At 45.7% G+C, this 27,367-nt stretch overlaps 1 protein-coding gene across 1 annotated transcript in view; it reads left to right on the top strand.

Moving 5' to 3' along the window:
• Nucleotides 1–1,080: 1,080 nt before the first annotated feature.
• Nucleotides 1,081–27,367, top strand: part of LOC115475004 (exocyst complex component 1-like) — a 70,575-nt gene continuing 44,288 nt past the window's right edge. Inside the window, exons 1-6 of the mRNA XM_030210744.1 lie at nucleotides 1,081–2,027; nucleotides 4,415–4,563; nucleotides 15,697–15,805; nucleotides 16,327–16,396; nucleotides 17,184–17,333; nucleotides 21,457–21,559. Of these exons, the coding sequence (XP_030066604.1) occupies nucleotides 1,081–2,027; nucleotides 4,415–4,563; nucleotides 15,697–15,805; nucleotides 16,327–16,396; nucleotides 17,184–17,333; nucleotides 21,457–21,559 (1,528 nt within the window). The remainder of the gene's footprint in view (nucleotides 2,028–4,414; nucleotides 4,564–15,696; nucleotides 15,806–16,326; nucleotides 16,397–17,183; nucleotides 17,334–21,456; nucleotides 21,560–27,367) is intronic.

Below are 27,367 nucleotides of genomic sequence, written 5' to 3'. Positions count from 1 at the left end.
ATCTTGATCTTCTCCACTTCTCTGCCACAACATGTCACCCATGTCCGCACAGTGCTCCAGCACCTCCGGGAGCATCGGCTGTATGCCAAGTTGGAGAAGTGTTCGTTCCACCAACAGAGTCTGCCTTTCCTGGGGTATATCGTTTCCTCCACCGGGTTGCAGATGGATCCCGGTAAATTGACAGTGATCCGTGACTGGCCGGCTCCCCAGGGTCTGAGGGCCTTGCAGAGGTTCCTGGGGTTCGCCAATTACTACCGGCAGTTCATCCAGAATTACTCCCTCATCACGGTTCCCCTGATGGCCCTCATAAGGAAGGGCGCCGACGCGAAGAACTGGACGCTGAAGGCTTTCACCGCATTCGCCACCCTGAAGAAAGCTTTCCTTTCTGCCCCGGTACTCCGCAGTCCAGACCCTACCCAGCCTTTCATGGTGGAGGTGGACGCCTCATCCCTGGGAGTCCCAGACGTCGGCATCCAGAAAAAAACATCCCTGCTTCTTCTTCTCCCGCAAGTTCACCCCCGCGGAGCGGAACTATACAGTGGGGGGGAACTTCTGGCGCTCAAACTAGCCTTTGAGGAGTGGCGCTACTTACTGGAGGGAGCAGCGCACCCAGTGACGGTGACAACTGACCACAAAAACCTGCTGTATCTGCAAAATGCCACCAGACTGAATCCTCGCCAGGACCAGTGGTCTCTGTTCTTTGCCCGGTTTGACTTCTGTCTGATCTTCAGACTGGAGGAAAAGAATGTCCAGGCGGATGCCCTGTCCTGCAGCTTCGAGGCTCCCGAGGACCAGGAGGAGTCCTACCCAATGTTGAATCTGGCATGTATTCCCTCCATGCCTGGGGTCAGTGCCGCTTGCCAGAAGGCCGTTCCGGTGGGTCTCTGTAGGAAGGTGCTGCGCTGGGGGCACGCTTCCGAATTTGCCGGACACTTCGGCTTCCACAAGACTCTGCATCTTATCTTCCAATCGTACTGGTGGCCGCGGATGGCGTAGGATGTCTTGCAGTATGTGTCTACCTGCCCGGTGTGCGCCCGAACTAAAGCGTCCCATCAGAAGCAGTGGGGATTGATGCAGCCCATGCCGGTGCCACAGCAGCTTTGGGAGGACCTGTCCATGGATTTCATTACTGATCTGCCGCTGTCGCAGGGCAATACAGTCATCTGGGTGGTGATCGACCGGTTCTCCAAGATGGCCCATTTCATTCCTATGAAGGCTTTGCCCACTGTTGCCAACCTCTCTGTGAGCTTCATCACGCACATTTTCCGGCTCCATGGATTGCCCCAGAGGATCATTAGTGACCGAGGCTCCCAGTTTACGTCTCGCTTCTGGAGGGCGTTGTGTTCAGCCTTCGGGGTTACCACCCTTTTCTCATCTGCATACCACCCACAGACCAATGGTATGGTGGAGCGGGTCAACCAGACTGCGAAGGCGTTCCTCCGGGCATACTCTAACCAGCGCCAGGATGATTGGGCTACTCTGCTACCCTGGGCTGAGTTCGCTTATAACAACAATCTGCATTCGGCCTCCCAGACGACCCCATTCAGCACCATCTATGGTCACCACCCACGTCTGCCTCCACCAGTTTTCCCCGCGGAGGTTCCACCGCAGGTGCAGCCCACGGTCCGTTCTCTTCAGGATGTGTGGAAGAAGGTCCAGGAGCAGTTGCAAAGAGCTGCGGTCAAGGCCAAGGAGATCTACGACCGTAGGAGACAGGCGGCTCCCACATTCCTGCCGGGAGAGAAGGTATGGTTGAGCACCCGGTACCTGAGACTGTGGCTCCCATCTCTAAAGTTTGCCCCACAGTTCATTGGACCTTTTGCTGTACGCTCCCGGATAGGAGCAGTGACTTACCGGTTGCACCTACCCAGCCAACTCCGGGTGCACAATGCTTTCCATGTATCTCTCTTGAAACCTTTCCGCAGGTCCAAGTGGCACCCCGAACCCAAGAGAGTGGCCGTACCTGACAGCGATCCAGATCCGGAGTATGAGGTGGATCGCATCCTGGATTCCAAGCGGTGTGGAAGGTAGCTATACTATCTCCTCGCCCAGAAGCATTTTGGACCGGAGGATAACTCCTGGGAGCCAGCGGATAATGTGCATGCTCTAGATCTGATCCTGGAGTTCCATGCTCATCATCATCCTGCTAAGCCCAGACCGAACCGGTGAGGGGGAGATCTTTCCGGAGGGGGTACTGTTACACTCTGTTCCACTCCTCCAGAGGTGCAGCCTGCTTGCGCAGGGTATGGGCATTCGAGGATGCGGCAGCCATCTTGGATGTGGTATCTTCAGGATAGGACGGCCATCTTGGAGATGGGCATCTCAGGTTGTGGCAGCCATCTTGGAGATGGGCAGCTTCAGGAAGGAAGCCCATATTTGGGCGTAGGGCATCTCTTCTGATAGAGGCAGCCATCTTGGATCAGCTGCACATGTTTGAACCTAATTCCTACACTATTTAAAGCCCTGCCTCCAGTCCTTCCTTGCTTCGGCTTCTAGTGCTTAGAGGTTGTGGTCTACATTCGGCTATCTTTGTTTCTGTGATTCCTGTGTACCAGACCCTGGATTGTTGCCTGACTATGCGCTGTGTTGCTGCCTGCCTAGACCTCGGACTGTTTCTCTGTCTATTCGCTGTGCTGCTGACTCCTTGGCTCCTGGACGGTGTCTGCTCTCCCTGCCTGTCGGGTCAGTGGCTGTGCAATCCCGCCGGTTCCAGAAGTCCTGGTGGCTGCCTACACCTGGGGGCTCAACTCTCAGGGAATGGCGGTCGCTTCCCAGGTGAGCTAGGGGTTGTCTGGCTGCCTGACCGAGTGCGGTGTCACTCCATCTTTGCCGTGCTCAGTCAGGGCACAAGGGCTCACATTCCTAGACATAACAACAGGACCCCACAGTCATTCACAAAGGAAAAATATTCAACATAAAGGAATCCTTTACAAGCTCATCTTCCAATGTGGTATACATCATTCAGTGTAAAATATGTGACGAACGATGCTAAAGACATGTGACAAGCCAGATGCTAACGACAAGATTTAATTTACATAGACATCACATGAAAAATGCTAGTGCCAGCCAGGATTCCACTCCTGTGGGGCAGCACTTTACAAAACCAGAACACTGTACCAGTGATTTCATAGTAAAAATCCTGAAAGGTAACTTTAAAACAATACAGGAAGTAAGACCTTTGAAGTCAGAATGATTAAATATTTTGACACCCACCAGACAGGACTTAACAAAGATCTGGGTTTTCTAGCCCATTATAAACCATAAAGTTGTATTGCTCTGTTTGTCACCCTCCTCTCACCTATCCACCCCCATCCTGTTAGACTGTCACTGAAATGCTGTGATGTCTCACTTATATATACTGTCATCTACCAACACTTGCTTATTTCCGATCTGACAAAGAAGGGCAACCTTTGAAAGCTAATCAAGAAATGTATTAAGTTATGTCCAATAAAAAAGGTATCATCTTATTTTCTTTTCCATGTTTTATTTTGTTTTATTTCTGTTGATTACATAATCACTGAAATGTGTGATTCCAGACTAGAAATTGAATCAATCTTTTCTCCTAACAACAATGTAAATATAACATTTGGGCAATCTCATGAATGGATATCATGGACCTCTCGTCTTCCCTTAGCTTAACCATTTGTGCACCGTAATAACATAGTAGGTGATGGCAGAAATAGACCAATTGATCCCTCCAGTCTGCCCAATTATTATTTATTGTTTATTTATAGCCCTCCTAGACCAAGGTGGGTAGCAATTATTCTATCCTGCTGAGGATATATCACAGCTCCCAACTATAGAGTGTAAAACTATATACTATCTGGCCAATATTCATAGCTATTTAACTGGCCAGAAACGACTGCTGACCGGTTAAGTAGCATTTTGGTGCCTAACTGCTAATATTCAGTGCCAAATAACCTGTTATCTCTGCTGAATATTGGCGGTTAGTGCTGAAAAGATAGCTGACTATATTGTGTAATAACCGGCAATATTCAGCACTGACCGGCTAAATTTAGCCACCAAATCGGATTGTCTAAATAGCAGTTCTGTCTGTGGCTGCTATAAACTTATACAGCCAGCGCTGAATATTAACATAGCTAGTTAAGTTTGAGCCAGCCAAAAAAAACCCTGGATATTCAATGCCAGTTACCGGAAATGGCCCAGCATCGAATATTCGGAGTCAGTACTGATTGCGGCACTTAAGCGAGCTGCTTCCCGCGGGCTGAATATCGGCCTCTATTTCTTCTTGTCAATGACACCTTATGCTATCTTATTTAAGTATGATTTACAATCACCACAGGCTCAGTTTGATGAAAAGACTCAATTTGATGCAAATTTATTTCTGTTACCATATTCCAATATGTAATGAGTGAGCTGTGAGTATAAACAATATTCATATCTAATGTGGCAGAATTGATCTTTTTCAGGATAAATTGGATTTGAGTGATGAGAACGTCCAGGCCCTGCATACTAGTGACTGTTCCAGCCCTGACGCACTCAGGGCTTGCATTACTGCTGTGGATACACTGCATTGTTGCATGAGTATCCAGCTGAAACCTGGTAAGCAACATGTCCAACATTCTTCCAGCAGCACAGATCATACCACAAAACAAACCTTTCTCCTGGAATGTAAATCAATAATCAGAACACTGCTCAGGTGATCCATACTGTCCATATCACTCCTGGGAAACACTCATATCCTAGTGAGTTATATTACCTTTCATTGGACCAGCATAAAAAGATGATGGAAAACATGAGGGCTTATCTGAAAATATGACCTATCTGGTTCTGAATGATCATGAACGACATATCCTATATAATAAAACGCACCTCCAACGTTCTGAAGCCGAGAAAGTGAAGCCTTGAAGCATTCATGCGCTCTGTAAGGCTCCATCTCCTCAATTGACCACACGTAGTTCCGAGTACGTCACCCGCAGCACTGACCAACCGAACAACAGCAGTATGAGGCCCCGCTCCTGCTGCCCTCACCGCATCGCCATGTCCCCCCAGGAGAACGTTGGAGGTGTGTTTTATTACCGCACGACAGCAGCACGATGCCCCACCCCTGCCGCAATGCCACGCCCCCCAGGAGAACGTTGGAGGCGCGTTTTATTATATAGGATGTGCTCGGTGCTTTTCTGTAGCACATGGGGGGAATTTAATATATGCTGATTAAAGTGGAGGAGTGGCTGGAGGGGGGGGCAGGGCAGATAGGACAATCGCTGGGTGGCTGGAGGGGGGGCAGGGGAGAGAGGAGAATCGCTGGGTGGCTGGAGGGGGGGCAGGGGAGATAGGACAATCGCTGGGTGGCTGGAGGGGGAGCAGGGGAGACAGGAGAATCGCTGGGTGGCTGGAGGGGGAGCAGGGGAGAGAGGAGATTCGCTGGGTGGCTGGAGGAGGGCAAGGGAAAAAGGAGAATCGCTGGGTGGCTGGAGGGGGGCAGGGGAGATAGGACAATCGCTGGGTGGCTGGAGGGGGGCAGGTAACAGAGGAGACTTGCTGGGTGGCTGGAGGGAGGGCAGGGGAGACAGGAGAATCGCTGGGTGGTTGGAGGGGGAGCAGGGGAGAGAGGAGATTCGCTGGGTGGCTGGAGGGGGGGCAAGGGAAAAAGGAGAATCGCTGGGTGGCTGGGGGGGCAGGGGAGAGAGGAGACTCGGTGGGTGGCTGGAGGGGGAGCAAGGGAAAAAGGAGAATCGCTGGGTGGCTGGGGGGGCAGGGGACAGAGGAGACTCACTGGGTGGCTGGAGGGTGGGGCAGGGGAGAGAAGAGCATCGGTGGGTGGCTGGAGGGGTTCAAGGGAAAAAGTAGAATCGCTGGATGGCTGGAGGGGGAGCAGAGGAGAGAGGAGAATCGTTGGGTGGCTGGAGGGGGGACAGAGGAGACATACTCGCACCCAGCAGTCTCACTCTCTCTCTGTCACACACACACACTCACACATTCACTCTCTCTCTCACACACACAGTCAATCTCACACATACTCTCTCAAACATACACACTCCAAGGAAAACCTTGCTAGCGCTTGTTTCATTTGTGTCAGAAACGGGCCTGTTTTACTAGTGTTTATATAGTTCTAAAGTATCACAACCTACTAAGACTCCAACAGTTCATGAAATATCAAGACCCAGTTCTGCTATGTAGGGAATCTCCAAGTTAATTTTGAAAGGGAAACTCTCTGGAAAATTTCCCTTTGAAAATTGAGTTGGTAAAGACCATGGCTACAAAAGTACCCTTGGACTTTACACCTGTTTTACCATGATCTAACTGGAGCAGCTAGCGCTGAGCGAACCCCTCTTTCCCCTGCAGAGTCCACCCTCCAAAGTAGATGACACATCCCTCTCAGGCAAAAACAATGTCCACTCGTACTCTGTCATTGCAGAGCCAAAGCTTTCCTCTGGCCCTCTGCACTTGTCCATATTATGAAGATAATTTAATAACAGGGTACCATGGGTAGGTGCTTACAGATGCATTGTTTTATAGAAACAAGTAGGCACCTACTTGTCTTTACTAGCATATGTGACAGATAATGTGCCTTGAATGTAGGCACAATTGCAGGAAGGACAAGGCCATAGCAGAGAGACTGAATTCATTCTTTGTTTCGGTCTTTACGGAAGAAGATGTAAGAAATCTACCTGTACCAGAAATCGTTTTCAAAGATGATGATGCAGAGGAACTGAAAGAAATCTCGGTGAACCTGGAGCCAAATTGACAAATTAAAGAGTAGTAAATCACCTGAACCAGATGACATGCATCCAAGGGTACTGAAAGAACTCAAATATGAAATTGCTGCTCTAATGTTAGTAATCTGTAACCTGTCATTAAAATCATCCGTAGTACCTAAAGATTGGAGGGTGGCCAATGTAACGCTGATTTTTAAAAAGGGTTTCGGGATGATCTGGGAAATTACAGACCGCTTAGCCTGATGTCAGTGCAAGGCAAAAGAGCAGAAACTATTATAAAGAATAAAATTGCAGAACACATAGATAAACATGGTTTACTGGGACAGAGTCAGCAGGGATTCAAGCAAGGGAAGTCTTGCCTCACCAATTTGTTTCATTTCTTTGAAGTCATGAATAAACATTTGGTTAAAGGTGAGCCAGTGAATGTACAGCAATGTATCAGATTTTCAGAAAGCTTTTGACAAAGTTCCTCATGAGAGTCTCCTGAGAAAATTAAAGCATCATGGGATAGGAGGTAATATTCTGCAGTGGATTAGGAATTGGTTATTGGACAGAAAACAGAGGGTAGGGTTGTGGCCATTTTTCTCAATGGAGGAGAGTGAACCAGCCAAACAAACAAACAAACAAACAAACAAAAGCAACAGCAGCAGAGACCACCTATCCAGTTCCATATCCTGAGCAAGTCCAGGTGGAACCAACTGACCAAGGAGGAGGAGGTGCTCCAGTTCTTCCAGTAGAACTAGTTCCTGAGGTGACTGGGTCCGTAAGTATGGGACAGCCTGACTTATCTGATACACCTGTTGATCAGACTGTTGCCCTGATTTGTCAGAGTCACCAGCAGAGACCCTTCCAGATATGGATACTGGCATAGGACAAAAACACGCTTTCCAGGAAGCACAGCACTCTCACCCCGACCTGGAAGCCCTGCGGCAGAGGGCTGGTCAGCCAACTGATGAGATTCGTAAAGACCGTATCTTGTGGTAAAGGGGCTTGCTGTACAGAGAGACTGATCCTGTTGATCCTAACAGGCCCTGGGCTTCAGGCAAACAGCTTATAGTTCCCAAAGCATACAGAGAACAACTCCTACAGATTGCACATGACATTCCACTAGCAGGACATCAGGGGGTGACGCACACACACTAGATTAACACAGAACTTCTATTAGCCGAAAGTATCTTGAGCCGTAACTGACTATTGTCAAAACTGATGCATGCCAGAGAGTGGGCAAGCTCCAAGATCACCACCGAGCACCCCTGAAACCTTTACCCATTATCAGTGACCCATTTGAGAGGATAGCTGAGGATATAGTAGGAACTCTAGCTGTCCCTAGCTGGACTGGGAAAAGGTATATATTGACAGTGGTGGACTTTGCTACCAGATATCCTGAAGTGGAGGTCTTTTTCTCAATAGAAGCAGAAAAAATTGCCACTGCCCTTATAGAAATATTTTCCTGGGTAGGATATTCACGAGAAATACTCTCAGACCAAGGGACACAGTTTATGTCTGAACTGATCCAAAACCTGTGGATACATTGTGGAGTGAAATCTGTCCGTACCACTCCATATCACCCTGAAACTAGTGGGTTGGTGGAGATATTTAATGGGAAATTAAAACATATGTTAAAAACTTGTGAAGTTGGGAGACCAGGACTGGGAAAAGTACTTGCCCTACTTATTGTTTACATATGGTGAAGTACCCCAGGAGTCTACCGGGTTCTCCCCATTTGAGCTGCTTTATGGCCGGAGGGTGACAGGGCCCCTTGACTTAATGAGAGAACATTGGGAAGAGAAAGTTGACATATCTGACTCCCCTATAATTGAATATATAGTCAATATGTGCCAGAAATTAGAAGACCTCATGGGCTTTGTTAGAGATAACTTGCAGGCAGCCCAAACTAAGCAAAATACCTGGTATGATCATAAAGCCCAAAATAGAGAGTTTCATGAAAGCCAGCAGATACTTGTTTTAGTCTCAGTACATCAGATTAAACTTCAGGCTAACTGGGCGGGACCTTACAAGGTCATACAGTGTCTAGATGATACAAACTATGTTATATCTCATGACTCTCATGACAGAAAGCAGCTTTTTTTCCATGTAAATATGTTAAAGGCCTATACAGATCACACAGCTATAGTGTTAGCTGTGTGCAGCCCACCAGAAGAATGTCAGGATAGTGAGCCCATACCTGACCTCTTAGCAGAGACATTACCAGAGGCATCTACACAACAAATTGTAGTGGGAGAGCAGTTAACCCCCACTCAGAAAGAGCAGCTGGAAGCAGTACTGCACCTATGCTGATGTGTTTTCTACTAAATCAGGAATTACTCATTTGGCTAATTACAATGTAGACACTGGTGACCACAAACCTCTGAAGCAGAGTACCTAGCGAATATCTGCTAAGGTGGAGAAGCACATGAAGCAGGAGACCGATGAGATGCTAGCCCTAGGTGTTGTGAAGAAGTCTCATAGTCCATGGGCTTCTCCTGTAGTTCCTGAACCTAAGAAAGATGGCACAACCCGCTTCTGTGTGGATTATAGGAGACTTAAAGAATGTACTATATCTGACACCTATTCGATGCCTTGGATGGACGAGTTGCTAGACCATTTAGCTGGAGCCCAGTACCTGACCATGATGGCCCTTAGTCGAAGGTACTGGCAGATTCCCCTAATAGCTGCTGCTCAGGAGTAATCAGCATTCATTATCCCATTTGACTTTTATGAATTTACTGTGATGGCTTTTTGAATGAAAAATGCCCCTGGAACCTTTCAGTGCTTGTGAATCGTCTGTTAGATGTACTCCAGGAGCATGCTAGGGCTTATCTTGATGACATTGCTGTGTACAGTCAGACCTGGTATGACCACCTGATCCATTTAAGTGGACTATTAGACCGGATCCAAGAGGCCTGTCTGATCATCAAGCCCAGCAAATGTCAGATGGGGATGGCAGAAGCCGAGCCACAAAAGGTGGAAGCTATATAAAATTGGCCCATTCCCCAAAATAAAAAGCAAGTATTAGCCTTCCTTGGGACAGCAGGATATTACAGAAAGTTTGTGCCTCACTATAGCCAAACCCCTGACTGACCTGACTAAAAGAGACTGCCCCAAATTATTACCTGGTAACCAGAGTGTGAAGCGGCCTTCAAAGCATTAAAGACTGCATTAGTTACCGTTCCAGTGCTGGCTGCACCGGATTACCATCAAAGATTTGTAGTACAGACTGATGCCTCAACATATAGCATTGGGGCTGTACTCAGTCAAGTGAATAGCAGAGGGGAGAAGCACTCCATTGTGTACCTGAGTCGCAAGCTCTTTGACAGGGAGGTAGCATATGCCACTATTGAGAAAGAATGTTTGGCCTTAATGTGGTCCCTTAAGAAACTGCAACCATAACTGTATGAGCGAGACTTTACTGTCATCACAGATCACAATCCATTGGTCTGGCTTAAATGAGTCTCAGGAGACAATGAGAAACTACTCTGGTGGAGCCTATCCCTGCAGATGTAGAACTTCACCATAAAGCACCGGAGGGAAGTGAACATGGCAATTCTGATGGACTCTGTAGGAAGGAAGAGCCAGGACTGCCATGATACTGGACTGTTGAGACCCGACTAGTGGACTGAAGAGGCCGCAGTCTGGGATCTCTCTCTTAAAAGGGGGAGGTACGGCGAGCAGGGGGTTTTCAAGCCTGTGAATTGTATTGTTTTCATGTAGTGTATTTCTCTTGTTTGGCAAGCAGGTGGCGTTTGTTTTCTGCTTTAAAACTGTTGCAAAGAAGACTGCTTTCTTTTCAGTTGAAGCCCTTTGGGAAGGTAGTCTGCAGTGCTGTTGGCCAGATACTTTCAAAGTTTGTGCTCTGGGTTCTGATTGACCCTGGAGTTCAAATTCAGCAAGGAGGTACTGGATTTTCTCCAGTCTCAGATAGGAAGTGCAGAGGATAAACATCTCTGCCCTGAGGCCCTGTTCAAAAACTCTGAGCAGTTATTTTCTTGAAACTCCCCAGGTACAACCAATGGCGTTCCTAGGCTGCCTGACAGCCGGGGCAGATCGCCGATGTGCCCCCCCCCCCCCCAGGTGCAGTGCCCCCTGGCGAAATTACACCCTCCCCCACCGGCAAAATTACACCCTCCCCCACCGGCAAAATTACACCCTCCCCTGGTGCATTTTTACCTGCTGGGGGGGGTGCTGTGCACCTGTTGGCCGAGTCCACTCGTTCCCTCCCTGCTGCTCCCTCTGCCCCGGAACAGGAAGTAACCTGTTCCGCGCAGAGGGAGCAGCAGGGAGGGAAAGAGTGGACTCGGCCAACAGGCACGCTGCACCCCCCCAGCGGTGCACCCGGGGCGGACCGCCCCCGCCCCCCGCCCCCCCCCCCCCTTGGTACGCCACTGGATGCCACCCAGGTAGTGACAAAGTGTTTAGATAGTTTTAATATTGATCTTTATTCAGTTACCTGTTATTGCTTGTTGTTTTTCCACCTGTTTTAAATTGGTCACTGTCCTATTTCTGTGATAATAAACCCATTAATTTATTAGCTCTGATGTCTTGGACTGACTAAGAATCCTGGTGGTTTGTGTTTTGGGTTTGTGAGTGCTTTGGCCTCAGTGTCCTAGAAATCACTGTGGAATAACCTGAGAGTGGGAGACTAGCCCAGAGGCAAGCAGGACCCAGTCGGTGGGAGGAGAGTGCAGTGTAGAGCATTTGCCCAGGTGCAGACAGGCCTCAGCAATGCTGGGGACAGACCCTCCAGGTGGCTGCAGGGTTAACCCGAGGTGGTGCTAGGCATTTCGTGACAGAAGTATTTTAAGGAAATTTTGGGGTTAAAAAATGCTGATTCTTTTCCAATTTTGAATTGCTATTATCTTCCAGGTAAAAAGAAGATTCAGGGTGACCAGCAGAAAGGAGATCAGTTGGTCTTCTCTGGAGTGGACCAGATAGCTTTTTTTGAAGATAACCAGGATACTATTAATATTAGGTTCACTCTGCTGACTACCTTGCCTTCTGACTTGGATAAGAATTTAATATTGAAAATATATTTTTCAGAAAAAGGATATTTTGTTCTGTGGTGTTAAAATTTCTGTATTACCTGATGTTTCTAGAGCTGCTCAGTTCAGGCGCAGGGCTTTTTTTTATCCCTGAAGTCCTGGGTGGTAGCTCTGGGTGCATCTGTCACGTCTGTGGCCGTGACCCCTCTCAGACTCACCTTATTTCCTGTGGTCAGCTTCTGAGCTGGCTTCTGTCTGTTCTTTGTGAATTAGTTCTGTCTCTGTGTGCTGGCTGTATTAGATTGTCGGTGTGCTGTCATCCGTTCCAGATTTCAGCTTAGTCCAGTCCGGATCTTCCAGGCTGCCCGACCCTTAGTTGCCTGGCGATTGTTGCACCTGAGTCTCAGCTGCCTGCTGGGCTTATTAGCCGTTTGGAACCTCTCTGCCTTTGCCTTTGCATTGCGTCTAAGGCCCTGGTATGTTGTTGCTTGTTGCACTTCAGCTAGTCCGGCTGTTGCCTGAGATTCTTGCCTGTTTCTTGTTAGTCTGTGTTTAGTTTAGGTTTGCTTGCTTTCCTTGCCTGGTTTTGTTGTTTGTAATTCTGTGTTTAGTTTCTGTTTGTCTGTGTTCTGGCTTTGGGGCTGCTTGCAGCTCTTAGTTCTGTGTCTTGTTAGTCAGTGTTTGTTCCCTGTTTTTTGGCTGTTCTGCCCTTTAGCTTTCCCTTCCTTGCCCAGTCTCCTGCCGTGCTGCCCATGTTCCTCCATTTCCCCTCTGACCCTCAGTCCCTTTGCTACCTTGCTGTTATCCAGTCCTGCCCTGTCCAGCAAGTCCTGCCGGCCACCTGAAGCCCAGAGCTCAACTCTGGGTGAAAAGTGGTCAAGTGCAGGTGAAGCCTAACTGCTTGCCTGAGATTTGCCTAGTCTCCGGTGTGGGGTGGTTTTGCCTGCCACTGCCGCTCCTCGGCAGTGACCCAAGGGCTCACAACCCAGTTCCTGCGTTGAAAACGTGACAGCATCCTTTTTGCTCAAATTTCCACGCAGGGGCGTAGCCACGGGTGGGCCTGAGCCCACCCACTTTGGTCTCGGGCCCACCCAGCAACGGTGCACCAAACCACGACTTTTCCCTTCCTGCTGCTTTCCCTCCTTCCAGCCACCTGCCAGTGCACCGCAGGGTTTTGTTCCCTCCCTGCTCCCTCCCCTGTCATCCAGAGCTGGTCCAACCCAGTAAGCATGGCAGGGGGGCGCCACTGCTGCCGCTTACCTCAGCAGCTCCTGGACCCTGACGGCATAGATTGGGGGGGGGGGGGGGCGAGGGGACAAGATGCTGGGCTCGATGGACCCTTGGTCTTTTCCCAGTATGGCATTACTTATGTACTTATGTACTTACCGGAAGTCGCAGCGGCGAACTGTAGGGCGCTAGTAGTAAAAGCATAAAGCAGCCAGGCTCGACTCCGTCCTTCCTTTTCTTGCCCTCTCTGCGTCCCACCTTCCTGATGTCATTTCCTTTTGGTGGGCGGGATGCTGAGAGGGCAGGGAAAGGAAGGACGGAGTCGAGCCTGGCTGCTTTATGCTTTTACTACTGCCGCCTGCCAGTTCGCCCGCTGCGACTAGAGAAGGAAGGGAGGAAGGAAGCCAGTCATTTGGGAAATCTCTGTTTCCACTCCCCTGCGCAGCTGTCACTGTTCGCTCAAAACACAGCAAGCAAACCTGTGAGCTGCTGCCTGCATCCACGTTGTCGTTCTTTATTGAGGGGTGGTGAGCAGAGGGAAGGAGCAGAAGATGGATGGGACTGGGAGGGGTGGTGAGCAGAGGGTAGTGCTAGGTGGGGTGGAGGAATAATTGTTCGATGTGGGGGGATGGATGGATGGAGAGATGCTGCAAGGGGAAAGAGAGGGAGAATTGTTGGATATGGGTGGGATGGGATGGGGAGAGGGAGGGAAAGGCTGCATAGGAGTGATAAAGGACCAGAGAGAGAAAAAAGTGTTGGACATGGAAGTGGAAGGAAAGGAGGGAGAGATGAGAGGGGAAATGTTGAATATGGCATTGAGATGAGGGGAAGGAAGGATGGAGAGATGCTATGTGGCATGGGGAAGAGAGTGAGATGTTAGACCAGGGGCTCAAGGCAGGGAGAGGAAGAAAAGTTGGACATGAAGATGGAGGAGAGGAAAGGGGAGATGCACAAGTGGGGGAGTGGAGAAAGAGGGAAGATGGATCCAGGGAGAGAAGATGGACAATAGATGGTAGGGGAGAGAAAGGGAAAAATGCTGAACAATGGGGGAGAGAGATGGGACAGGAAGATGCTGGTGGTGGGAGGTAAAAGGGATAGGGAGATACCAGGCTACGAGGGTGAGGATGGCAGAAAGAGGGAACAGATGCTGGGGTGGAGGGAGGGAGACACTGGGAATGGTGGAAAGTATGGGGGGAGGCCCAAGGAGTGAAGATAGCAAGGAAATAAATGAGAGAACAGTGATTACAGGGGTAGAAATATGGTAATGGTGCGCAGATTGAAGATGGAAAGGAATGATAGGCTGGGAAGGAGAGAGATGGGGAATGGGAGAGCTAGTGGGTGAAAGGAAATGGAAATGTGATAGATATCTGAAAAGTAAAAAGAAGGAAAAGATTTAGAAAGAGGATGAAATTTGAGTGTATAGAGGCAGAAAAGAAAAAAGAAAGAAAGGAAAGAGCTAAAATGGAAAGATCAATATTTCAGAGGCAGGTGTACTGAGGAAATGAAATGACAGGAGAAAAAAGACAAATGGACAGCCGTTTGAAGAATTAGCAGAAGACAGACAGGAAAGCGGGAAAGAGAAATTGGAACCAACACGATGGGAAAATAAAATGTCTAAGGGTAGAAAAATCATTTTATTTTGAATGTTTTAAATGGAATATGTTAGTTTTGGGAAATGTGCATAGTGGATGTCTTTTTATTGTGTTAAGTAGAAAAGGAAATGCACTTTTGTTTTGGGGTTTTTTCTCCAGTGTTGCAGTGGATGCTGAGGTTCCCGGTTCAATTTTGTCTACATATTTTTATTTCTAATTTGTGATCCCTTGTTCTGTAATTTGTGAGGGTCTGTCAGTGTGACTGTAACGGCAGATGAAGAGATTGGAGAGGAGAGGGAATTGGGGGAGGGGCTTCTTTATTTTCTGCCCTGGTCATCAGCATGGTTAACAGCAGCTCTGACCCTTGCTGTGGCTAGTGGGGATCCCCAAGCCCTGCCAGCTGGGGATCTCTTCTGGGGCTGGCCGGAGCTGCCTTCCGCCAAGCTTGGCAGATGGGGGCAGCATCCTGGAGCCACTGACAACTAAGCATATATGGGGTGCTGGCATCAGTGGCTTGAGGAGTTGCTACTGCCTGCTGGGCTTGTCGGGGAGGAGTTCTGGCCATCTCTGGTGGAGGTCCCCAGCTGACAGAGATTGGGGATCCTCATCAGCTAAAGTATTTATATTTTGAGTTGCGGAAGTACTGGGGGAGAGGGGGGAGAGAGAAAATTTTGTGCCCACCCACTTTGTGCTCAGGCCCACCCAAAATTGGTTGTCTGGCTACGCCATTGTTTCCATGTAAATGTCTTCTTACTTTTCAAGGTAAGGAATTTATATTTTGGGATTCATTGCAATTTGAAGAATTTCTAAAGGGACATGAGAAATAGACTTTTGGCTTCGGGCAAATAGAGTTCTGTTGGAATATATAGGACCTAGTTTTGGAGTTGGGTTCTTTTCCTAACTCTTTAGTTTCCTAAATAATTTCTTTATTGTTTGGTAAATTTACCTCCCGTAATGTGGGCTTGTAGATTTTTTTTTTTGTATTAACTTTCTGTCATGATTTTCCTTCTGTTTCTCATTCTATTATTTTATTGTGTCCAATTCAGCATTATACTCCTTAAAATTCATTTTTTTAAAAGTTAGTTCTTACTGGGATTCACCTATTATTATAGCCAGTTGTTACAGGGGATTTAGAATGAAACACAGACCTGATGTATGCTTAGAAAGTTTCTTCATTAGCCAGTGTGGTGCTACCACATCTCTCTTATGCTTCCTCAGGACACAGGAAGCTGCAAGCTGTAGCAGAGCAGCTGATCAAGTTTGAGAATCTGAGACAGAGCTTTGAGAAACATTTTGTCACTCACATCACCACCATTTCCAGCAGCAGGTACGAGAAGTTAAAATATACTCCTTCTTTTCCAGAAAACCCCAAATGCAGCCATTCCAAGCTATTAATAACTATCTACCTTTCAGGAAAATGTTCAAGTCCCATTTTTTCAAGCAAGTTTACCCTAATGGACCAGCTTAATTCCACCAGATCACCTACGATACTCCTGCTAAGACGTCGACGCTTACTCTGACCCCAATGTTATACTCAATCCCTCATCTTCTTCCCTCCATCCTTTACCATTTCCCTCCCATTCTCCTTCCCTTTCACCTATCATATCCTTGTCTACCTTCCCTATTCTAGTTCATTACGTTCTTTCGCATGTCCTTTGTAATGCCTTTCATAACGTAAGTAGTTATGATCATCACAATTTATAATACTGTTCCTACATTTTCTTGTTTTTACTGTATTCTTTACCATGTAAGATGCTTTCTTTTACCACGTAAGCCACACTGGACCTGCTGTATGTTGTGAAAGAGCGGGGTACAAATGTAATAAATAAATAAATTCTGTATTCACAGTTTAATGCTGAAACATACTTTGGGGTTTATGTGTTATAACATGAGTTACCTGCTGATTTTAATGCTTGATGTACTAATGTAACATGCAGAATGCAGCGGTAATATCATAGACATAGTAATAACACCAAGCTCAGTAAAAGAACAATTAGCACAGAGAAGTCTACCTGCTCTGGAAAACAGATATCAGACCTGCAAGCCCCACTTCCAGCACCAATCCCACCGTTCCAACATACTGATACCAAGATTCCCAAGTCTGTGATTCCCCCCAGTTCCTTCCCCAAGCAGAAATCAGGCCTCTGATAATCGAGACAGTACGCACTAAGCTTTAGTAAAAGAGTCCCTATATCTGGTTAGCTATGCAGCTATGGCAATGAAAATCGACCACACCTGGATAGCTTCCAGGCATCCCCAAACCCCTGGATATTCAGTGCCACTGACCAGATATGACCCAGCATTGATTATCTGGGTTTAATTTAGCTAGCTGAAGATTGACTATGCATATTATAAAATTCTTAATTTGTATGCATACTTATGGAAAATATGCATAATATTTACACCAGCCCTGGTCAAGTAGGTGCATTCTTGACTTTATACAACAGGCGCTAGATAGTTGTATGAAATTGCACGTTAACTAGGCACATTTTTTTAAAATTACCCTCCACATGGTTTTCAAATTTGTCCTTCACAGCCAATATTGTATTGAAGTGTATCTGCAGTGTAATTACATATTTGCAAATGTTCTTTCTTTCAATGGATCTGCATTAATATGTTTATTCAAGGTTTTCCTTAGATTTTCTGATCATAGAGTGACGAGTGCATTTTTGAAATATATATTTTGCTTGTTTTTCTGTTTCAAGGGTTCTGATCAGGGGTCTGCCTTGATGCACCAGGCTGGAAGACTGACCTCCCCAAAGCACACTTCCTACCACCAAGAGCTCCTGCCATACATTCCACTCATGGCCTGGTTGAAAAGCTCCAATGCTGTGATTTTCAATGAACTCTCTAAGGTGCAGTCCATTTTCTGTTTCTTCTTAGTTCAGTCAAGCATGGAGCAATTTTAGCAGCATGTTTTCAGCTTTCCCACTTTTCATAAATTGAAATGCCAATACAGGATTATTGCCCAACTAATATGATTTTTAAAAAATCTCAAGTATGCAAAATTAGAGTGGAAATTCTTCAAGAATGTGAAATCCTCATTGATAGGTGGTGTCATCTGATGAAGCTTGGTTCAGTGAAAATGAGCAACTAGCTCTTGAAGTTTAAAGAGTTTTCTAGCAAACTCAACCACATAGCACACGTGGCAGCTTTTCCTGATTCATGGTATATTTTTATCTTTTAAGTAACTTCTCCAGAAGTACTTCTCCCTCTTCCATGTATCTCCTAGACAAGTTTCTTGTTCAATTATAAGTTTCTTTCAATTTTTTGCCTTCCATTGGCCTACATTGTGCATTATATACCACAAGTCTATGTCCCTGAAGAGCCGATAGGGTTCTTCTATACAGGATGTGAGCATAACATTCAGAAAACATTTCCTTACAAAAGACTCCAGTATCCTAGCCTTCCTCCCAGGGGACAATGAGGAGTGAGTTTTGGAGCTTTTGGCTCGTTCGAGAGCAGATAGGACTACCATGAAATGGCGAGAAAGCTGCTGATTCCCAAATCTAGGAGTCTTCTGGAATCTATACACCTTCTTGTTAATAGGAGGGGGGGGGGGGGTGAGTATCCCTCATTCTTCTCTGAATCTCCTTGCGGATTCTGTGAATGGTTACTGTCACAACCACCTTGAATGGATTGAGAAATTGGAGGATATCCAGTGTTTCTGCCCTGGACTCCTTCTCCATCTGTAACTTAAATAGGATGTTCTGGGCCATCTTCCTCACAAAGAAAATGACGAAGAGCTCCTCAGGTGGGGAGGGATCAGAAGGAATGCCTGTCGATTCCTCCTCTAAGAAGATCTCTGGCTCTTCTTCAGAAGCCAGGAGTGCTAAAATTTATAAGGGTACTCCACCAGAGGTGTTTGAATCTCAGCCTGTCCCAGCGTTAGACACCACGGATTCCCCATATCTTGGGAAGCTTCCTCCTCTGATGCACTGGAAATTGATACTATTGCAGTCAACATTGAGTCCAAGCCCCTTTCAGGCCTCATGTCAGGATTGACTCGAACATTTCTGGTCTCAACATCAACAGTGTCAAAACTATGGAATTGCATTGACCAAAGAAACGCCCATCCTTTCCTTGAAATTGTGCATGAGCTGCTCCTCAAAGACTGACATCAGTATCCCAGTAGGAGCGGCAACATCTCCTAAGTCACCTGGACTGTTTCAGAACCAGGGTCTCAGGTTCATGGTGGCTGTCACATCTTCTCCAATGCTGCAGAGGAAAATGGTGGGCTTGGTGCCTTGGTGCTCTCGGTGCCGTGCTTTGATGAGGGGCAGTGTTGAGGCAACAGCTTCTTCAACACCAATGAAGATGATGTTGAATTCTTCTTTTTCTTTGGGCAGGGATCAGACAATGACTAATTCCTGTTGCCTTTATTGATGTTTGATGTCAAGGGTGATCAAGACACTTGATTCCGATGCAGCTTGAGCATCTAATGCAATTCTGGGACCCATAGAAAATGATACTTTTGATGCTGATGTCTCTGGACCAGTCTTATCACTGCTGAAAAGCCTTTCTTTCTGCTTTTCTCTACTATAAAGCCTTCTCTTTGACATCTGTGAACAGAGAATACACTGAGAGGGATCATAATTGTGTCCCAGGCATTGCAAGAGGGGAGGGGAGAGTTAACATCATCTGGAAAAACAGTCACAGCAAAATTAAACAACCTGATGATGGGGAATCACCTCGATGGGATCTTGAGACCTAAAACTGGACTGTATGACAGCAACAGGACTTACACACAGCAAAAAAATGTAGCTATGACTTAAAACTGGACACTGAGGCAAAGGTGACATAAATGTCATTTGGGTCTGCAGAAAATGAAGGACAGAGGGGTCCTGTGCCACATCAGTAGGCTGGAACAGGCATACAAGCATGGTGAAGTACTCTGTAAATCTCTGGAAAATGCTGGAGAAAACCTCTCACATGGACTCTGTTGGATGACATCACCTCAGAAAAACAGATAAATGCAGAAGAGTTAAATGACCATTTTTCTCAGTAGAGGAGGGTGAATAGTGAAGTGTTTCAGGGATATGTACTGGGACAAGTGCTATTTAACATACAAAACCTTCAGGGCTGGATTGACCATTGTTGGAAACAGGATGCTGGGCTTGATGGACCTTTGGTCTGTCCCAGTGTGGCAATACTTACATACTTATGGCTTAAAAATCGTACTGATTTTGTTCAATGGGTTGCATATATTTATGATATTTTTTTATTTATTCCAAAAACTTTCTTCTTATATATACAAATTATTCAGTAGTTTCAGGTACAAAACTTCTGTTCACTGTTATATCCATTCAGAGATCAGTTGGTCACATGTCCAATTACAATCTCATCGGGACCTGTTTCTCCAAAAAAAAAACAAGCTTCATCAGGGGTTTACCGTTGTCAATGTTGGCACTAAAATCTTCTGCCCAATGTGTGGCGGTGGCCAAAAAAGCAAACAGGATGCTAGGAATTATTAGGAAAGGGATGGTAAATAAGACCAAGAATATTATAATGCCTCTGTATCACTCCATGATTGACTTCACCTTGAGTTTTGCATTCAATTCTGGTCGCTATATCTTAAAAAATATATAGCAGAATTAGAAAAGATTTAGGAAGAGTGACTAGAATGATGAAGGGGATGGAATACCTCTTATATGAGGAAAGGCTGAAGAGGTTAGTGGTCTTCTTCTTGGAAAAGAGATGGCTGAGAGGGGATATGATTGAGGTCTACAAAATCCTGAGTGGTGTAAAACGGGTAAAAGTGAATCAGTTTTTCACTCTTTCAAAAAGTACGAAGACCAGGGGACACTAAATGAAATTATATAGAAATACTTTAAAAACAAATAGAAAAAATGTTTTCACTCAAAGAATAATTAAACTCTGGAACTCTTTGCTGAAGAACGTGGGAACAGCAGTTAGTGTATCTGGGTTTTAAAAAGGTTTGGACAAGTTCCTGGAGGGAAAGTCCATAGTCTGATATTGAGATGGACATGGAGGAAGCCACTGCTTGCCCTGGGATTGGTAACATGGAATTTTGTATCAATTGGGTTTCTGCCAGGTACTTGTGGCCTGGATTGGCCGTTGTTGGAAACAGGATACTGGGCTAGTTGGACCATTGGTCTGACCCAGTATGGCTATTCTTATGTTCTTATGACATAATGCCACCAGCAAAGGGCCCTCAAGTCTTATAAGCAAAATTCAGTAATCAAAATCACATCCAGTTTAGTATCAGGGTCAGGCCATGCATTAATATTGTCTTGTTATATACCTGAATGAGTATTAAAATAGACATTTTAAAGGTGTTGAGTTGCCCTAGTAGAAGCCTAGAGACTCTTTTAGGAATAACCAGGATTCATGTATATTTTTGTGGGGTGGATCTCGTGGATAAAAATGATTATACCTACCATAACTGGCTCAATATTATATGTATCAACAATCACTCAATCACATCAAATGTTATTAGAAGAAATTCTTGTACTTGCCAATAATCCATCCATGGCAGTGCTGGTAGCTCACTTTATCTGACCATAATTCACAGCTCATTACTATTTGGAGAAGAATTCTTTGACACAAAGAACTGTAGTATTGCAGTAGGAAGAAACAAATTGAAAAGTGTACTCTTAACAGTTTGACACAATGGCACATTTTCCTTTCCCCCATTTGCAGACTTGCATTATATCTGTTTGGAGAACTCAGTAAAAGAGACATTTAAAAGGTACCTCACAAGTAATGTGGTTATATGTCATGTAAGATGCCTTGCTTAGGCAATGTTCTGAGATTTTCTATGAAGTGATAATCATGGCATGTCAGGTGTGATGATATTGCGGTCATCACACTGGCTGGTAGACATATTTTGCATTCTTATTAAAGAAAAAAAGAAGAAATATAAACAACATACCTGTAGTACTAGAAGGGAGTTCTGGGCATGAGGGTACATATCAGCTGCAGAGTATGAGCATTTCTCGCTTGTGTTCTTTCCAGGTATATTCACAGAATCTCAGTAAACTTTATGAGAAGGAAATCAAAGCCTTTTTTGAAGTTGCAAAGCTATTACTGGGGAGATCTAAGGAAGGCCGGAGATTCAGTGAGTATAGATACATATACAGTACTGTATAAATGAATAACGACGTCACAGATAGCAGATAAGAATCCTGCTACTGCTGTTCATGCTGGCCTCTTGGGAAGAAAATGTTTAGAAATTAGTGATAAAAGAACACTCTTTTCACATGAGTATAAGGCTTCTTCCAGCTATTGCCCTGTGTAGATCCTTTTTAAAACACTTTTATCTCCTTTCCTTCCTAGGATACAGTTGAAATCAGGAGGCCGACACTCAATGGTGCGGCCACTGTTTAAACAAATCCAGGTGATTACCTGGGTATCTTTAAACATATTTTCAGTCACACTATCATTTACATTGAAATGCTCAATATGCAGTCCTAAACTTAAAATGGATCAGTTTGGACAGTTATTGATACAGTCCTGCTTGAATGGATAAAGTTATGTACATAGCACTGAATATCCTTGTAAATTTTGACCCTGTCACCTGAAGCATGTCTTGACCATCCTCCTCCTAAATGCATAACTGTCGGCCAGACATCAACATGTTCAGCAAAAGGTTATGCAGAGATAGGTGGCTTGTCCCAAAGCTGGAAATTTATTACTGCTATGCTGAGTAAGGTTTTTCTTGCAGGGCCCCAGCTATGTCTAAAACCAGCTCTGGCAGATGTATGTTTCAAAAACGTACATATTCTAATCATTAAATAATACAATTCCTTTTTCTATCTTTGTCTTCTGGTCATTTAATTTTCCTCATCATGTTGGTCCCATTCTATGGGTTCTGCTTTCCTCTGTCTTCTCTTAACTCTCTTGCCAAGGTTTCTTGGTTCATTTGACATTCATTCTCTCTCCATGTCCACTATCCATCTTCCCTCTGTGTCGCTATCACCCTGTCTATTATTTCCCCTATGTCCCTGCTCCTATCCTCCCACCATGTTAAGTATCCCTCTTCTCTGTGTCTATATTAATACCCTATCCAGTATCACCCTTCTGTGTCCCCATCCCCCTGATGTGTCATCATCCCTTTGCATCCCTACCCCCCCATCCAACCTGTGTGGCATCATCCCTCTGTGTCTCTCTCCCTCCTTGGGTCTAGCATCTCTCCCTCTAGCCCCCCTTCCTCATGACTTCCTCCCCAGGAATTCAGAAAAGGTCCCTCTCTCTTGCCACACTCCCCACTCCCACATCTTGCAGTTCCACTGTCTCTCTCTTTTCCTCCTTCCCTCGCAGATCATGGCATCATTTCACTTCATTCTCTCTCTCTCTCTTCTCCTCCCCCTTCCTGTATTTCCCTCCCTTTCCCTGCGGATCCCGCTTCCTCTAGCTCTCCCCCTCTTTCATGGTTAGGCATCTCTCATTCCTTTCCCTCCTCCCTCCCCTTCGGTTTAGTATCTGTGACTCCACCCCTTCCCTCCCCTTCTCCTACTTCAGCAGTTGTCACTCACTCTCTCCCTCCTGCACTCTGATGTCCTTTACGCTTGCCTTCCATCCTGGCCGGCTGCAGCATTGAAAGTAAGCTGTCTGGGGGCAGTCTGCTGGGCCTTCCCTCTGCTTGTTCCGCTTCCTCTGATTCTACTTCCTGTTTTCGGAGGAGGTGGAACCAGCAGAGGGAAGGCCTCCGGACCGCTGAATATCAGGGGGTAAGGTGGCCACAGGTGATTTATGTGGGCAGGAGCCTCTCCTATCTGCTTAATTGTTGAATATTAGCCCATTAACATTAAAATTAACTGCATAAATCATTGTGAATATAGGCCTTGATGTTGTGATTAATAAATTAAACACTAGGACCAATTAAGATGTTCTAACATATGTATAAACTAGGAGGAAACAACTTTACATCTGAATCATTGGTTCATCATTGTCCATCTCTGTAGTCAGTTATATAGTCTCTTAATGTACCTTGAATCTTGATATTGATTAAAACAGACTGCACACCCCTGTTTGGCATTTTGGCCCCTAGTGGTAGTATTGTGTGGCAGCGTGTGATCTTGGGTAAGTCACTCAATCCTCTTTTGCCCCAGGTACAAATTTAGATTGTAAGTCCTCTGGTGACAAGAATATACCTACTGTACCTGTATGTAACTTGCCTTGAACTACTGAGAAAGGCATGGGCAAAATCCAAATTGTTTTCTCCCACTCTAGTCAGAAGCACCATTATGAACCCAGGTGCCTGCCAATATACATCAGGGAAACCCTCACTAAGAGTTGAGGTGTCTGTGGTAAGGGTATATTAATGATGTTGTGGGGTCTAGGACTGTCTGGGGGGAATTGGAGGGGTGTGCCATTGGCTTGTGCAGGTGCTTCTTGATTGAGAACCTAGATCTTAATCGGAAGCTAGAACTTGTACGTGCTTTGGAGTAGGTGCAAATGCCAACAGGGATATTTTCCTTACTGTCCTAGTAAGACCAGTCAAGACATGTGGGTTAAGATGGAAGAAAAGACCATCAAAACGGTGAGGTACCTGTGCAACCTCAGCATTCTGGTAGTCTCTGCTTCCAGTAGATGGTGGTTTGGCAAACCTGTGCTCTGGATGTTTGGTGTGGCTTACTTGTAGGCTCGGGTATAGCTGGGAGGCCCTCAGGGTGATGGTTCCTTGGGATTCCTCTCCATGGGTGGTCAAGTGATAAGCAGTTTCTAGTTTACTCCCCCTTCACCACTCTTTGGTAGCAGCAGGCAGAAACATAGGTCTTTTGTCTGTTTGCGCAACATTAGATGTAATAAGTTATTTTTAAAAAATGCAAAGAAGATAACATAAGAAGTGGCAGTGCAGGCCTTGTGTGAAGCTTTGTTGCTGGGTAAATGATGCCTACTGAAACAACTGTGTATGGGTGGGGGGGGGGGGGGAGGACTCCAGCATTGTTGCTGCAGCAGCTGAGGCACTTTTGATAGAAGTTTGTCTGTCCTAATTAGATTGTAAGCTCTGTCGAGCGGGGACTGTCTCTTCATGTTCAAGTGTACAGCACTGCATACGTCTAGTAGCGCTATAGAAATGATAAGTAATAGTAGTAGTATTAAGTAGCTGCCATTTTGTCTTCCTACAGGCTGCAGGGAAAGTGCTCAGAGGATCTTTTGAAGCAGGAGGATGGGATTTCACTGGCCCAGAGACAACAGTTGTAGAGGCATTGAGGTCCCTCACCTGTGTAGCTCAGTAGCCTATTTCCCTGTCCTTTGTGTTACTTATGCACCAAGCATTTAAGCTTATAAGGGATTGGGGGGGGGGGGGGCATGATGCCCTCTGCCACTGGACTGTTCGAGTCCCAGATTTCTATCAGGGTCCCTCCTTTTACTCCAAAACTCATCATCCTCCTCTTTTTCTTCCCCTTCCACTAATCCATTGTTCCTTCTGACAGCATTGGCTTTAGAGGCATCAAGGGCCATGCAATCTAGGTTAGGGAGTCACCTGGGTGGCTCTTAGCTTAGCAAACTTGATGGAATGCTAAGGATTCACCATCTAAGGCTGCATCACTGGTTTCATGGGTGAGATGGAAGAGGATGTACTGGAGTTGGATTGGTCTGAGGTGAAGGATTCCATGATGATCCAATTATTCAATAAGGAGGAGTACCCAGTTCTTATCATTCAGTCAGTGGAGGCTGTGTAAAATTGGAGGAAGCAGCAAACATGCCACCCCCAGGAGATGTGGTCCTCACTGGGTTTCGAAACTTTCCAGGGCCTTTCTACGTCAAAGGAGTATCAAGGAGTTGATTTTGGCAGTGTGGCAAGCTCTGGACTCTGGGCCAAAGGTTTTAAGAACCATGAGGAAGCTGTACCCTTATGGTGGTGACCTGTAAGACCTGTAAGGGCTACAGCTCTTAAGAATTCATAAAACAGGAGAGTCAAATCTCTTTCAAAACAGTGATTTGAGGTGATGGGGTTAGTATTTCAGGCAGATATCTGTAGCAGTTAGGTAGCTATGGTTTGTCTCCAATAGGTACAGGAAGATCGAGATGGAGCTCTGGAGGAACCAGCCTCATTGACTGGTTCTTCAGACTATGTCAAACCAAGCATGGCCTCTGTTGCAAATGTCCTGTATAATATTGTTTGAGCTTCAGCCAAGAGAATGGTCAATGCAGTGACAGCTCATTAGTTCTTCTGGTTGCTCAATTGGTCTGAGAATTCTGCATCCAAGGCACATTTAAGTAAGCTGCCGTCTTTTCAGTGAGGACCTGCAGAAGCTGATGAAGGACTTGAAAAATAAGGCTTCTTTCCTTCATTTTGAGAAGAATTTTATTACAAGGTCCACTTGTGCCACAGCTGTGCAAAAGCAAATGGAATGCTAGGTATTATTAGGTAATGAATGGAAACTAAAATAGAATATTATCCATGGTGTCACTGCATCTTGAATACCATGGTTGCCTTATTTTAAAATCATACAGTGAAGGGAGATGAAAATAAAAAAGGGGGGGGGGGAATGGAATAGCTCCCCTATGAGAGACTAAATAAGTCTCTTCACTTTGGAAAATACATAGCTGAAAGGAGACAGGATAGATGTCTATGCATGAGTGGGGTGGAGCAGGTAAATGGGGAACAGTTTTTATCCTTTCGAAGAGTACTAAGACTGGGAACTAGGGGGACTCTTTATGAATCTAATTGGAGGTACTTTTAAAACTAATTGGAGGACTTCCAGTGGAGCTGTGTGAATGAGAAGATGCTGATCAGTCACGTTCCCAGGCCCTGGACCCCACTTGGCTTACTTGCACCCCTGAAGTAGCCTTTCCACAACTGACGCTTTAGTGCTAGAAGCAAAATTAAATCCCCTTGAGTGTCCAGGATATGTTTAGATGGCAATGAAGCTCCCAAAACAAACACTGTGTCAAGCCTCACTCCATGGACCCCAAGATGGCCAATGCTGCGTTTGCCAGGCCCAATGATGGACTCCCTCGGGGTGATGGAAGTTTTCCCGGCAGTAGCTTTGTTCATACAAAAAAGGTGGTATAAAAAATTTAATACACCATAAACCATGGAGAAATCTTGGAAGGGAACATTTCAAAAGATGTTTGACACATTAGAATCAAGGCTGCATGGAGATATTGGGACCTTCCAAGTACAGCTTGCCTATTTGGAGGGCATGGTGCAGGAAGCTGATAGAGCACGCATGAAACTTACAAGAAAGGTGGCTGTGCTGGAAGAAAAAATGGATGGCATCAAGAACCGCACTCGCTGGAATAATCTTTGGTTAGGTGGGCTGGGAGAGCATAACTGACTCGGAATTGTGGGGCTTTCTTGAAACATGGCTGCCCCAGTCTCTTGGACTCCCCAGTCATGCTGGACCCCTTAAGATCAAATGTGCCCGCTGCCTAGGGGTGAAGAGACAGGTAAGCAACACCCTAGAGTGGTAATTATGAAACTTTTCTTATGGATGCATTGTTTTTTTCTAATGTTAACCTTGTTTCATTGTTGTTTGTATTGACCTCTTAAAAAAAAAAAATTAATATATAAAAATAATTGGAGGAAGTATTTTTTCACCAAACGCACGACTAAGTTGTGGAATATGTTGCCAGAATATGTGGTGAAAGCAGTTAGCATAGCTGGTTTTAAAAAGGAGTTGCATTTCCTTCAGTGCAAGTAACAAGGAAAGGACTGATTCCTTAGGATCCTGCTGGGTACTTTTGACCTGGATTAGAAATGTTGGCAACAGGGTGCTGGGCTTGATAGACCTTTGGTCTAAACTGATATGGCATTCTTTTATGTTCTAACGTTCACTTCCTTACTCACTGGTTTTATGTTTTGATATCCCTTTAATGTACTGGGGCACAGCTCCATTGCTCTAACAAAAGGAACATCTAGTAAGTTTCCCATATGTGTATTTGCATAATGCCTACTAGCTGAAACCATGTA

This window comes from Microcaecilia unicolor, chromosome 7, assembly GCF_901765095.1.
Source record: "Microcaecilia unicolor chromosome 7, aMicUni1.1, whole genome shotgun sequence".
NCBI lineage: Eukaryota > Metazoa > Chordata > Amphibia > Gymnophiona > Siphonopidae > Microcaecilia > Microcaecilia unicolor.
Note: the sequence above shows the minus strand (reverse complement) of the source record. Positions and strands in the feature narration are given on the sequence as shown.